The 13,873-nt window shown below is 52.2% G+C and overlaps 2 protein-coding genes across 2 annotated transcripts; one reads left to right on the top strand and one right to left on the bottom strand.

The window, feature by feature from the left end:
• Window positions 1-10: 10 nt before the first annotated feature.
• EBNA1BP2 (EBNA1 binding protein 2) lies at window positions 11-6,050 on the top strand. Its single transcript, XM_020975425.1, has 9 exons — window positions 11-97; window positions 211-294; window positions 532-707; window positions 823-946; window positions 3,729-3,818; window positions 4,241-4,316; window positions 4,407-4,500; window positions 5,293-5,455; window positions 5,554-6,050. Exons 1-9 carry the CDS (start codon window positions 35-37, stop codon window positions 5,602-5,604), a joined length of 921 nt encoding a protein of 306 aa, XP_020831084.1. The 5' UTR covers window positions 11-34; the 3' UTR covers window positions 5,605-6,050.
• CFAP144 (cilia and flagella associated protein 144) lies at window positions 5,520-12,338 on the bottom strand. Its single transcript, XM_020975427.2, has 4 exons — window positions 12,113-12,338; window positions 8,407-8,466; window positions 6,601-6,704; window positions 5,520-5,890 (listed from the first exon to the last, which is right to left on the bottom strand). Exons 1-4 carry the CDS (start codon window positions 12,243-12,245, stop codon window positions 5,780-5,782), a joined length of 408 nt encoding a protein of 135 aa, XP_020831086.1. The 5' UTR covers window positions 12,246-12,338; the 3' UTR covers window positions 5,520-5,779.
• Between the last annotated feature and the right edge of the window lie 1,535 nt (window positions 12,339-13,873).

The raw sequence follows: 13,873 nt of genomic DNA, 5'->3' as shown, positions 1-13,873 counted from the left end.
GGAAGGAAGGGTGGCAGGCCACAGTCGGGCAGCGATGGCGATGCTAGCGTCAGGCTCGGACTCGGAGGCGGACTCAGAAGCGTTCTCGGACGCCGAGGTCAGTGCCCCACCCTCTCCTCACCCTCAGGGCCGGTCCTGGTCCCGACCCCGCCTCCTCCCCTCCCCGGGCCTGGCCGGCCCTGACCCCGACCCCACCTGGTGTCCCTGCAGCTGCAGGAGGCCTTCGCGCGGGGCGTGCTTAAGCCGGGGCTCAACGTGGAGCTCGAGGCGCCGAAACGCAGGCAAAATGACGTGGTGAGCACGGGGGTAGGGAGTGTTTTCGAGTGGGCTCGCGCTCCGGCTCCACGTGCGGCGCTTGGAGCTTTGGAGCATGCGCGATGACGGGACGAGCGTGGGGGCGGGGGGAGGAGCGTGGAGCCTTTGGGCGGGGTGATCGTGGGCGCGGGTGTGTTTCGCGTGGGGCGGGGGTGGGGTGCGCCGGCGGGGGCCCGCGGAGGGGCCCTCGGGAAGCTCACTGTGAGCCCTCCCTAGGCCGGGCTGGGTCAGTGCCTGGCCGAGTTCCGGAAGGACCTGCCGTGGTTGGAGCGGCTGGACGTGACCGTGGGGCCAGCGCCAGAGCTCCCCGCGCAGCAGACGCCCGTGGAGCCCGGAGCCGTGGACCCCGGAGCCGTGGACCCCGAGGACGACTTCCGAAGGGAAATGACCTTGTAAGTTGTGGGGGGAGGGGGCAGCCTGACCTCGAAGCCTCCCGCAGAGCTAGGGTCAGTTAGGTAGGGGGCCGCGGGAGGTGCCCAGCTGCAGCTGCCCTCATCTGTCTGCCAGTTACCGCCAGGCCCAGGCTGCGGTCCTGGCCGTGCTGCCCCGGCTCCACCAGCACCAGATCCCCACCAAGAGGCCCCAGGACTACTTTGCAGAGATGGCCAAGTCTGACCAGCAGATGCAGAAGGTGGGTGTCTGCCCCAGTCTGGGCAGGGGCTTCCTCTTGTCTGAATCCTTTCACAGCTGCTTTCCTTTTCGCCGGTGCCCCAGAGTGCTCATTTCATTTTGAGCTATGTTTGCAGTAAAGTTGGTTCTTGCTCTTTGTGATGGGCATGAGTTCAGAGTCAAGTGGGACTTGGCGCCTTTTGCTTCACTGGGGCATTTTCTGGTTTCTGTAGGAAGGAGAGTGTCAAGGTCCTAAAGACTGATGTCTGCTATGGGATCGTAGCAGAATCCCAATGTTGGAAAAGACCTTACAGGCTACACACTCCCAACGTTGTTAGATCCAGAAAGTTTCCTCTTAGGGCATCCCTCCCATTCCCAATAGTGGTCACTCACCCTCTGTTTGAGAGTAAGGATGAAAGAGAACCACCTTCTGAGGTGGTTTATCTCCCTATCGAGCCCCTTAATTGACAAGACATTTTCTGCTTTTGTAGTATCTCTCCCCATCTCTCCTTGTTCTGCTTCCTAGCAGCTTTTTTTGCTGTTTAGTAACTGTCAAAGGGAAACTGTTAGACTTGGCCTGACCCACTCTTGGACGAAGCCCCCTTGGCTTCTTGTGTTCATCACTTGTTACATTTGCGCTGGCAATCCCAAGTCGGGCTCTCTGGCTTTATAGCGTGCAGGCCTCTCTCTTCCATGGCCCAGCCCTGTGGGGCCTCTCCCCTCCTCTGAGGTCTCCCTAAGACCACCTGCGCCATCACATCTGTCGGTTCATTTGAGAGCCTGTTTTTCTGGGCCAGGTGATCACAGAAGGTGATGTGGCCCAGTGGAGAGGAGTGGACCTACGGAAGAGGCCCTGGGTTTGAATCCTAGCCCTGCTGGCCCCCGGGGACCGTGGGTGAGTTCACTCTCTCTCTGGGCCTCTGCTCTCCCACCCATTACATGAGAGAGCTGGACTAGCTGACCTTAAGGGTCACCGGCCCAAAATTGATGAGTGTATGACGGGAGCTACTTAAAAGCAGGGAGGCTTCCTTTGTTGTGGTTCAGTCTTTTTGGTTGTCTGACCCTTTGTGACCCCATTTGGATTTTCTTGGCAGAGATACTCAAATGGGACAATATAAATGACTCTTTGGTACTTACAGGGTCTTATGATCTGGCCTTCAGCCTGTATTTCCAGACGGATTGCATTTTACTCAGTCTGATACACTCTGTGGGCTAGTTTGCCCAGAGCTTAGTACAGTACTTGGCACACACATGCTTAATAATGCTTGTTTCTTGTGCTCAGTTTTCCATCTCCAGCCTCCTTGTCTTTGTACAGGTTGCTTAACTCAAGTACTGCTTAGGAGCAACCTTGTTTTATTCCCAGTTTTAGCTCAATGCCCCTGAAATCATTTAGGTTGATTTCATAGATAGCTTCCTTGTATTTGTCTAAGGACGTGTATCCTGGAGGCCAGGTACTCGCTTAGTTCTGTATTGGTGTCCCCATTGCTGAGCACCAGGCCTGGCACATGCTTAGTGAAAGAGTCTTTAATTGACATGCAATAAATTGCGTGATCACTGCCATGAGAATCCACCTGGAGTAGTGGGTAAAAGACACCTACTAGTATTGTGGCCCGGAGTTAGTCACTGTCCATCTAGGTTACCGAGGACTGGCCAGTTGGCCTTCTGAGACAGGTGTTTATGTCCATACAGTAGTCCTAGACTCCAGCCACACCTGGGGTCTTTGTATAGAACTTCCCTTCCATTTCCTCTGGTAGACAAGATGAAGTGATCCCTTCCTTCTATTTCTGCCTCCCTTGAGCTTTGCCCAAATATCTCCACCATGTTCTCCTGGCCCTGGGTCTCCTCCTAGCTTAATGTTTAGTGCTAAGTAGTGCTCTTCTCACCTGTACCAGCCTGTTCCTTTTGGATCTGATCTGTCTACTCAGGGCAGCGTCCCTGACTCAGTGATGCCTCTTTGGTCCTGTCATAAAGTAGAGTAAAAAACTCAGGGCAGTGCCACAGACTGCAGAGGGTGGAGGTCGGAGATGGCCTTACATCTGTGACCCTAGGAATAAGGTTCCCCCTTCAGATTTAGTTTGGGGTGCTCACTGCCTCCTGTGCCACAGACATGGGTGCAGAGGCAGCATGGGTGCAGAGAGATCAAGTGCTGACCTTGAAGTCAGGAAGATACTTCATGCTGTGTGATCCCTAGGCAAGTCACTGTACTGCTGGCTGCCTTCATTTCTTCCTCTAAAATGGGGATAGTGGTAGCACCTGCCTCCAGAGGTTGTGCAGATAAAGAGAGAATACTTGCAAAGTGCTTTGCAAACTGGAAAGTGCTATATCAATGCTGGCTGTCCTTCACTGTCACGTGCCTGGAGACTGCCCAGCAGTCTTTTCCCGTCTCCCTACGATGGATGGCTTATTTCAGAATCACACTGGTAGCGAGTCTGTTCCTTGGCACCAGCTCTCAGCATCTCAGAGCGCTGCAGGTTGACTGCCATCCCTGCTCGCCTGTCTCCTGGCTTCTTTCAGAACTTGGGAAGTGTGGGCTTCCCCCTTCTGCCTTCCTTCTCAAGCTGCCACCTTCTGCATCTGTCTTGTTGGTATGTACTTGTTAGCATGTTGTCTGTGCCTTTCACACTGGCTGCTCCTTGAGGGCAGTGGCTGTGATTTTTGCCCAGGGCCTAGCGTAGAGCAGGTGCTTACCAAATTCTTGTTGATGCTAATGAGCGGAAATCTGCCCTCATGCCGGGCACTGGGGGACACCGTGGCAGAGTCGTGGTACCATTGGCCTCAGGGCTCCCTCTGTCGGCCCCCTCTAGATTCGACAGAAGCTGCAGACGAAACAGGCTGCCATGGAGAAGTCTGAAAAGGCCAAGCAGCTTCGAGCGCTCAGGAAATATGGCAAGAAGGTGAGAGGCAGAAAGTGGGTGGCACCTGGCTTTGGTGCTTAACTTTCGGGGGTAAGACGCCAGGGGAGTTGAGGCCTCAGTGCCTGGTCAGCTATCGCATCCAGTCTGTTAAGGGGAGTAGGACCTGGGCCCTGGAGCCACCTTCTCCCTGCTGCTATTTCCTGATGCTGCTGGAGGGGAGGGAGGCGTTTTTCTCTGCATCTGTGATGAACTTCCAGCAGCTGGAAGAGAGGGTGTTGGGCGGCATTGGTGCGACTGAAGATCTGCCTTCAGCTCCATCAGGACAAAAGACAGTGAGGGCTTGATCTTGAGGCCCAGCGTTGGGGTTTCCATGGGTCTGGGGACCCTCGATCCCGGGGCTGGTGTCGAGTTCATCAGCACAGTGGGAGTTTCTGGACTGGCCTGGGCTGTGTCTCTTTTAGGTACAGACAGAGGTTCTTCAGAAGAGGCAGCGGGAGAAGTCTCAGATGATGACGGCTATCAAGAAGTACCAGAAAGGTGGGAGCAGGCCTCGGGGGGTGTGGTGGGGCCATGGGCTGCTTCTTCTGTTGCACAGCCCTGGTGACCTGGCTCACTCTCTGCACCCAGGCTTCTCAGACAAACTGGACTTCCTTGAGGGAGATGGAAGGTCGCTCTCAAGAGGCGAGAAGGAAGGTGCCAAAGCTCAGCAGATGAAGAAGGGGTGAGCTGTTGAAGAGACTGAAGGGAGGGAGGGAACACTGAGGGGGTGCCTGCTGTGGACCAGGCGCTGTGCTGAGCCTTTTACACACCTTATCTCATTTGACCCTCACAACTGTGGAGGTGAGTGAGACAAGGTGCTGAATCCATTGTGCAGTGGAAGAGCCTGGGCTTAGGTGACCTGCCCTGGCATCACACACAGCTGGGAGGTAAGTTCAGATCTGAGGCCAGATTGGAATCCAGGTCTTCCTGACTCTGGGCCCAGGCCTGAGATCCACAGTGCCACCTAGACACCCGCCAGGGCAGAAGCTGGTTTGCTAATCAGCAAGTGTTTATTTAGCATTTACTGTGTGCCAGGCCCTCCTTGCCCTCACAGCCCAAGCTGTGCTAGGAAAGACAACATATGATCAGTGAAGGATATGTACATGGAGTTGGTGAGAGGTAAAAGCATGGAGGGCAAGAGGTGGGATGGGCGTTATGGCTGAGAAAGATCATTCACAGAAGGTGGGGTTTCTGAGTTATGTCATGGTGTACATCCAGTGCAAAGTTGTGGAAATGGGAGGAGGCCACGTCTCTGATTGTAGAGTGCATGAGGAAGCTTACTCTAGGAAGAGAGGAAGGGGCTGGTCAGGAAGGGCTTTAAAAGCCAAACAGGATTTTCTGTTTGGTCCTGGAGATCCCAGGTTGGGGCTCACAGGGTCATACTGTAGCAGCCTTGTCTTGGAGGGTGTGTCTGGGAAGGGCTTTGGAGCCTGGTGGGGGAGAGACCTTGAGGGAAGACCGTGTTTGATTTCAGGCCCAGTGCCAAGCGGCGGTACAAAAACCAGAAGTTTGGTTTTGGTGGAAGGAAGAAAGGATCCAAGCGGAACACCCGGGAGAGCTACGATGACGTGTCCAGCTTCCGCGCCCGCACCGCCCATGGCAAGGGCCCCCAGAAGATGGGCAAGAAGCTGTCCAATGTGAGTGCACTCAAAGGCCTGGGCCCTCGGCGGGAGGGAGAGAAGAGCAGTGGGACACGGCTGAGACTGGGGGTATCTTTTTGTCTTTATTTTTTCAGAAGAGACCTGGGAAAAGGGCAAGAGAGAAAATGAAGAACCGTGCACGCTAAGTGCCACCTTTTATACGGAGGACCAGGCACAGAGAGGACCCAGGCCATCCCTTGGCTGCCTTTGCTTTCTGAGTAGGGGGCCCGGGGGTGTGAGGCACCCCTCTGGCACTAGCTGGCTGGTGGGGGCTGGGGGGTGGGGCCTAAACTGGGTGTAGGCAGCTGGGACCTGGCCCCACTAGTCTGAACTCTGCTTGGCCTTTATGCGCCAGAACTCTGCCATGTACTTCGTGATGTCCTTGTAGCTGCGGAAAAAATTGATCCTGGTATCGCTGCGCTCACTGGGGATCTGGAGAGAGGAGGACACACGTGGCCGTGAGGGGGCGGGGTGGCTATCCCCCTGCTGCCCTGCCCCTGGATCCCGACCACCCCATCATTCATAGCCGCTGTGGGGTCAATGCCAGTCCCTTTCCAAGGGCTGTGTAAATAAATGACTGTCAGGAGCATCATGGCTTGAGTTTGATTGGGTATAGCCCTAGGCTGGCCAGACCCGGCTTCCTCTCCGCCTCTTGCGTCTCCTCTACCCTTTTCCTGACTTCTTCCTGCTAGAATGTCCTTGTCCCATTTCCTTGGTGTGCGGGCCCCTTTGCTGCCGTGGAGTGGCAGCTCAGCCCCCTGTGATCCATTCATGAGGGGTCAGAGCACTGGACCTGGGTTCAAATGTTGGCTGTAGTTCTTAACTCTCTGTGGCACCCTGGGTTACTTTATGTCTCAGTTCCTCATCTGTTGGTTAAGGATGGGCAGCATAAGGGAACAAAAGATAGCGGTCAGGGAGGGACGGGACAAAGATCTGATCTTGAGATGCTCACGTTCCCCCTTGTGGCTGCAAAGTAAGCCTGTTTCCTTTTGTCTAATCCTCTGTGGTCATGGGCCAGTGTAGCTCATTGGGCCTGTGGCCTGGAAGAGTGAGGAGTCAGCTGTGAAGGGGGTGGGGATTTGGGGCCTTCCCTCTCTGAAGGCCACCCCTGGCTGTCCAGGATGTGGAGTGAGATCACTCACCAAGGGCTTGGAGTCCCAGCCAACTTCCTGGCTCTCTGTCTGGGGTTCCGAGTATTTCTTCTTGGGTCCCTGGGCAGCATAGTGAATGATGTTGAGGAACTTGGCTGTAGATAAGAGACAAGTTGGGGAGCTTTTGAGATGTGATGGGCAAAAGACCATCTCATACCATAACCCATCCTCTGCTTAGCCACCCAGTTGGCATTTCTAAACAGATCTGACTGTATCACCTCATTGCTAAGATGAAAACGAAATGCTCAGCCTGGCATTGAAAGCCACCTACAGTAGTATGTCCGTGGTGGCCTCGTGGTCTGTCAAAACCCCTGGATCTTTTAAGAATAAGCTGTGTTGCTACACCTCTGCCATCATAGGTGTGGGTGGGGGAGTGTCAACAAGTTGGCCTCAGAGAGGGGCCCATGGCTGTGGATGGGGCAGGACGGGGCATTCCTAACGCTTCACCACCATGCTGTCCTCCAACAGGATCAATGTAGAGGAGTCCAGGGAGCACGACCAGACTGGGGTGGTGGATTGGAGAGTAGGGTGAGGGCGGCTGTGCCTGCGTTCTTGGAGAGGATCACTGACGTCTCCAGGGTGATGTCTTGACTTGGTTTGCATGAATTGAATTTCAGTGGAGCGGCCCTGCCTGGAGTCCAGATTCAGCGGCCTCTCGGTACTTGTGGGGTAGGGAGCCGGGACTGGAGGCCAGAGGTTGAGTCTAGCACCACCTGGTGGTCGTGATAACAGGACGCTCCCGTTCAGGTTAATGAGTTAAGTGACCAGACTTAGGCTCCTGGAAGTCGGCAGGTGTAGATTGCTGTTGCTGTGGCGGCACTGTTGTCACTTCGGACACCCTTCAGTGCTGTGTTGAATCTGTGACCTCATTGATGTGAGCACCGACCACGAGGTAGATTGCTGCCCTGATCCATGCCCTCTCCTAAATGGGCCGCAGGGTCTTCACGTTGTGGGGATATCAGTGGGGCTAAAGGGCTATCTCTCGGTCCTCCTCCCAACCTGTGACCAGCCCATCGGCGGTGGTGGTGGCATTGGGGTATTTGGTCTTACACTGACAATTTTTTTTTGGTGAGGCAGTTGTAGTTAAGTGACTTTCCCAGAGTCACGCAGCTAGTGAGTGTTATGTGTATGAGGCCAGATTTGAACTCAGGTCCTCTTGACTCCAGGGCTGGTGCTCTATCCACTGTGTCACCAAGCTGCCCCCACTGATGACATTCTTAGTACCACTTCTGTCTAATTCATCTATCACATTGCCTACTCACACTCCCCATGACCCTCCATTTCAATCCTTCTAAGACTCTGAGACAAAATGACAGAGGAGGAATGGTGTTAAAAAGATCACAAAGCCCATGGTCAGTAAAGCACTAGACAGTAATCCACACACCGCCGTCTTCTATTTGATTCTGGGCCCAGTTTGTTGTCCATTTGCAGGTCTGGGCCAGACTAGTATGCTGATTGATGACCTCCATTATTTATGCAGCATTGGGTGCAACTGGAGTCCCATCAAACTGTGTTCTGCTTTCTCAGCCTTCAGGGATCCCCATGCTATAAACCCTTCCTCCCCTCCTCCCCCCCACCTGAAAAATCAAGCTTCTGGATGATCTGGCTATAATTTGGATCTGAGCCATATCAGAGTCTGGGCTGAACACCTCTGAATACTACTACTTGTATGCTTGCAACTTGCTGCTCCTAGCCCACAGCCCCAGGGACCACTGCAGGGCAGAGCTGAACTTATGTGTCTGCTGGGTGAAATGTCCCCACCTAGTTCATCAGTTTGAGCAAAGAGGGAATCCTTACCATCTGCAGGTTCCTCCATATTGTCATGCCAGGACATAGGCTTCCTGGTGATGGTGTGAACTGGAGAGAGAATACAAGAGAGCTGTTATCCCGCACTAGCTTTTCCTCTCTACTCCCTGCTCCTGCTCCAAAACTAGTGTGAACTGGAGAAAAGCCATACAAGAGAGCTTTACCTTAGCACTAACACTTCCCCTCTACACTCTACTCTTGCCCCAAACCTAGTGTGAACTGCAGAGAGACAATATAAGAGAGCCATTATCCCAGCACTAACTCTTCTTTACTCCCTACTCTTGCCCCAAACCTAGTGTGGGTTGAAGAAAAGCCATACAAGAGAAGCTTTATCCTAGCACTAACTCTACAATCCATCTACTCCTCCCCCAAGCCTGGTGTGAGCTGTGGAGAGGTGATACAAGAGAGCCATCACCCCAGCACTAACTTCCTCTCTATGCCCTAACCCCCCTTCCCCAAGCCTGGTGTGAACTGGAGAGAAACAATGCCTGGGAACATTACACCACGCCTGGTGATGATGCTGAGATAGAGAGGCAGAAGACCTTTCCCTCTCTCTCTGCCCCACCCTCAAGGAAGCGATGGCGTGAAATGCAGATAAACCATATCAGACCTATTAGCAGGATGTTAACTCTCTCCTATACCTCACTCTCCCTGCTCAAAGTATGGCAATTGTGTGAACTGCAGAGACTGATAACAGAACGCAGCAGGATCATTACTTCAGTATGTTGTAAATGGGGATTCCTTTGTGGATAGGGGCTGGACTTGTTGGCTGCTAAGTTCCTGGATCCTGCAGTTCCGTAATTCTTTGAAACACTGACCACAGCACTAACTCCCCTTCCCTTCAGAGCTAACTGCTCTGCCCCCAACCAGGTCATTTTGTGAACTTCAAAGAGACAATGCCAGAGAACCGTGACCCCAACACTAACCACCACCCTGTTTGTCTCACTCCCAAGGTGGAGATAACAGACATTCAGATCCCACTTTGTACATTATCCTATTTGAGATTCACGACCACCCTGTGAGATAGTCAGCACAGGTAGTATTATCCCCACTTTAGAGATGAGGAAACTCAGGCTTGGAGAGGTTAGCCAGGACTTGAACCCATGTTTTCTGACTCTAATTCAGTGCTCTACTACTCTTGTCCAAAGTCTGATGATGGTGTGAACTGGAAAAACAACAGCAGGAGGAGACCATTACTCCAGCCCTGATTCCTCTTTTTCTGTCCCCCAGGCTGAGGGCTGAAGCACTCTTGGAGGAGTGAAAGCAATGGGACTGAGCCACATCTGTGGCCTCATTGGATTTGGAACTAGAAAGAACCTTACAAGATTGAGTCCAATCCCTTATCTAGGTCCCCAAAGGGGGAACTACCAGCCTTGGAGCTGGAAACAAAGTGTTTTTATTTTAACTGAGCTGCACTCAAAACAAGTCCTTTTCATTCCTTGTGCCCCTCCCTCAAATATATAGTTTAGGATTGAGACAGAAATGAGACTCAGAAAAGAGTTTTGTTCTTCCCATTTGAAATGCCTTCCCCCATGTCTCTAACGATCCAATGGCACCCACCCTTTAAGGTCAGTCCAAGTGCCCTGATGTCCAGGAAGCCAACCCTAATAACAAGCCCACATTGCTTTCTTACCTTCCTAACTGTCTCTAGCATTCCTGGTTTTTCCCTTTCTTTGTATCCCTAGAGCAGAGGTGCGGAACCTGCAGCATCCAGGTTTGGATTCAATCAACGGCTACACTGGAGGACCCAGAGGGCCACATAGAGCCTCAAGGCTGAGGGCTCCCCACCCCTGCTCTAGAGCGTGGCATATGGCCTAGCACGTAGCAGGTGCTTAATAAAGTCTTCTTTATTGATCGTCTTCTTAAGACATACCTCCTTTTCACTGTAATGATCTAAAATGAGAGTCTTAAATTTCACAGAAGAAGAATGGAAAGGAAAAGCACAAAAGATTCCCAATAAGATCTGATTTCTTGATAAAACTAAAATGTGTAATTAAAGGGGTGGCTGAGAAATATCTAGAAAAGGAAGCAGTGACCACAGAAAGCCAATATGGTTGCATCCAGAATGGGTATTTCCAAACTGAGATTCTGTGTTTAATCACTGTTTTAGGAAGGGCAGCCTGGTGCAAGGGATGGAGCACAGCCCTCAAAGTCGTGGTGCCCTGGGTTCAAGTCCCACTTCTGACACATACTATATGACCTTGCCTTGCAGGAGGCAGCTTTCTAGGGCTAAGATGAAGAACAGTGTCTTGGGAGGGGGAGAATGAAACCTTGGGTTCGGACAGAAAAATGAAAAGGATTAAGGACTTACTGTGTTCTAGATACCAGGGAGACAAAAATGAAATCTGTGCAGTTTAGCAAAGAAAATTAACAAATATGTTCACAAGAGGAGTGTGAAGATCAAACAGCTTGGGCTTAGTGATTCAAGGACAGACAGATCCCTGCTCTCTGGGGTCAAGTGGGAAAGGCTGGCTTCAGGGATGAAGCAGGTATCGAGATGGTGCAAAGGCTAGAACCTCAGACTTGGCAGTCAGGAAGGCCAGATTTCAAATTCTGCCTCAGACACTTGTTAGCAGTAGGCAAGTTGTGAAACCTTTCTGTGTCTGTTTCCTCATTTATAAAATGTGAATAATTGCACTGATCCCACAGAGTCTGAGGATCAGATAAGATCACCCATGTAAAGTGCTTTGCAAACCTTACTGTGCTTTATAATTACTCCTTGTTAAGAGAGTTGGCAACCAAGCTGGGCCTTAAAGGGAAAATGGACTTCCAGAGATAAAGGCTTATCTTACCAGAGGTGGGGAACCTGGGGCCTCAAGTCCTAGGACCAGAGGGCAAATTAGTCATCAAAAGAATCCACCAATCATAGTAATAGCTAGTATTTAGCTATACTATAATATAGTGATAATAGCTAGTATTATTAAATACTAAATTATTTAATAAATAATAGCTAGTATTAATATAGCCCTTTAAGGTTTGCGAAAATTACAAAATATCATCTCATTTTATTCTCACACATCCCTGGGAGGTCCGTTCTAACATTATCCCCATTTTACAGGTGGGGAAACTGAAAGAGGGGACAAAAGACTTCCACAGGGTCACTCAATTATTATGTGTATGAGACAGGATCTGAACTCAGGTCTTCCTGGCTCCAGATCTAGCACTAGAGGTGTCTCTCCCTTCTGTCCCTTCACTCCCCACCCCAGCTGTCCGGGGTGTGCTGTTCTCTGCAGCTGCAGCTGACCTTTACACCCCAGGCTTCCCCAGTACTCCCCCCCCAACCCCAGACACACCTCACATAGAGGGGGCTGTAGGACTCCCACTAAATCCTGAGTAGACTCGGGGTGAGTGTGGGTGCACCCAGTGGAGTTCACGCGATCCTCCAAGCGCAACGTTCTGGGGAAAAGACTCTCGGGGTTCCCCTTACCCTATCCCAGTGCTTCCCCGGGTTCAACCCTTCCCCACTGGTGGGTGGGCCGGCGCATCCTTCACTTAGCACTTGCAGTGTGGATGCCCCTTAGGGGGTTCATGTGATCCTTCATGCGCAGTTTTCCGGTCTGATTCTCGGGCCCCCTTATTTTCTCCGAGGGCATCCCTGGGTGCTTCCCCTCCCCACAGGTGGAGAGGCCAGGGGTGGGCAGGCGCATGCTGATACTCCGAGCCCTCTCCCCTCTCCCCTGGGCGGGGTGGGACGCACCTTTGCAGTTGGGGTTCACGTGGTAAGTAGTGTACAGCTTCTGGGCCCGAAGCTCCTTGCGGATCAGCTCGCACATGATCTGGTTCTGATGCACTTGGTCCGGAGGCGCCTTCTCTCGCCCTTGGGACGCCATGGTCTGGGTCCGGCTACCTCTCGCTGCGCTCTGGGCTCCGTTGGCCACCGGGCCAGACGCCGTCTCCAGGCAACCCAGTCTCGCTCCGCTCCGTCCCCCACAGTGGGAGGGTCCGCCCCGGCCCCCGGCCTCGCACTTAGTGAGGCCGGAGAGCTCACTCCCCGCCTCCCTGAGAACTAGTTCTCTGAAGATGCTGTACAGCATCACCCCTTCCCACCGGGTGGGACAGCGCAGAGCCCACCTTCCTCGTCAATTGTATTTAAAAAAAAAAAAGCCGGCAGTCTCTCTGTCTCCCCTCTCCACCCTCTCCAATACACCCTCCCGCAGCTGCAACCCTGAAATCTCTAAATCACAGATCAGCGCCTCCCTATTTCTCCCTGCTCTCACCATTCCGTGCTTCCGTCCAGCTGGGCCATTTTGAAGTTCCTTCTCCACTTCTCCATCAATATTCCCTTTCCGCTTTTCTGGCCTTGGCCAAGGTGTCCTTGAAGGCTTGGAAAATACCTAAACTTTTTGTTTCTGGGCTCTGTTCAGTAGCCACCTCCTGATCTGTCCAGTGGTTGGGTCTTCCCCCCAAAATCCCTTGTATTTGTTTGCTATGTATTTTTTATTTATTTATATGTGTGCATGTTATTACACACATGTAAACTAAGTTTTCGAGGGCAAGGCCTATTTAATTTTTGTACTTGTATCTTCACCTAGTATAGTGACTGGCACGTAGTAGGCGTTAATTTGAATTGAAAAAGCTTATTATGATGGAGACAGAACCAAGTTAGAAGGGTAACAGAAAGCAGTAGAGTGAGCTCTCCTAAACTCCTTCAACCAGACCTAGAAAAGCGCCAAACTGAATCCTGATGGGGAAATCCAAGAAGTCACAGCGAGTCATTTTTCTAGCCAAGGTAGGCACAGAGGGCAGAGAGGTCCGTGGATACTGGAGAAGGGGTCTAGGGAGGAGCAGGTTCCAGTGTCCTTGGAGAGGCTGCACACCCTGGGGAAAAAAGAGGTGCCAGACACATGCCAAGAATGCCAATTGGCCCCAGGAAGCCAGGACAGTGGCACCCCCACAAAGCTATCCTGTGCCTGGCTCCTCTTTGAACCATTCACACCTTCTTGTTGGTGGAAATACATCAAAGCCTCTGGGGAAGAATTCTAGATTTTGGCCTGTGTGCACAGTAAGGCTCATTCTTGAGCACAATTCAGTTAATCATTTCCCTAACCTGAGAGATGTGGTGAAGTTGCTGGCCTCTTCTTCTAGAAGACTGAGCCGAGACAGGGCCCTCGGGTCATGGGAGGTGAATCTGGCAGGGACCTCATCTTACCAAGGAGGAGGTGGGAGCCCCTGGGAGGTTAAGCTATGTGCCCAAAGTTTGTAAGTGGTAGAGCAGGTATTCAAACCAATTCCTTTCAGCAGCACCTGACCCACAGGTGAGAAGTTAGTGAGTTTGTACAATGCAAAACGCAGTAGAGGAAGGTTGATATCACCATGTGGAAATGCCCTCCAACCCACTGATGTCTTGCTCAGTAAAGCTGCCCACACACCAGAGGTGAAGTGACTTGTCTAGGGTCACATGCAGAGGTCAAATGTCAGAGGTGGACCTTGAAGCCCCCAGATGCCAAAGCCAGTCCCC

This window comes from Phascolarctos cinereus, unplaced genomic scaffold, assembly GCF_003287225.1.
Source record: "Phascolarctos cinereus isolate Bilbo 61053 unplaced genomic scaffold, phaCin_HiC Scaffold_5;HRSCAF=322, whole genome shotgun sequence".
In the NCBI taxonomy this organism is placed as follows: Eukaryota; Metazoa; Chordata; class Mammalia; order Diprotodontia; family Phascolarctidae; genus Phascolarctos; species Phascolarctos cinereus.
Note: the sequence above shows the minus strand (reverse complement) of the source record. Positions and strands in the feature narration are given on the sequence as shown.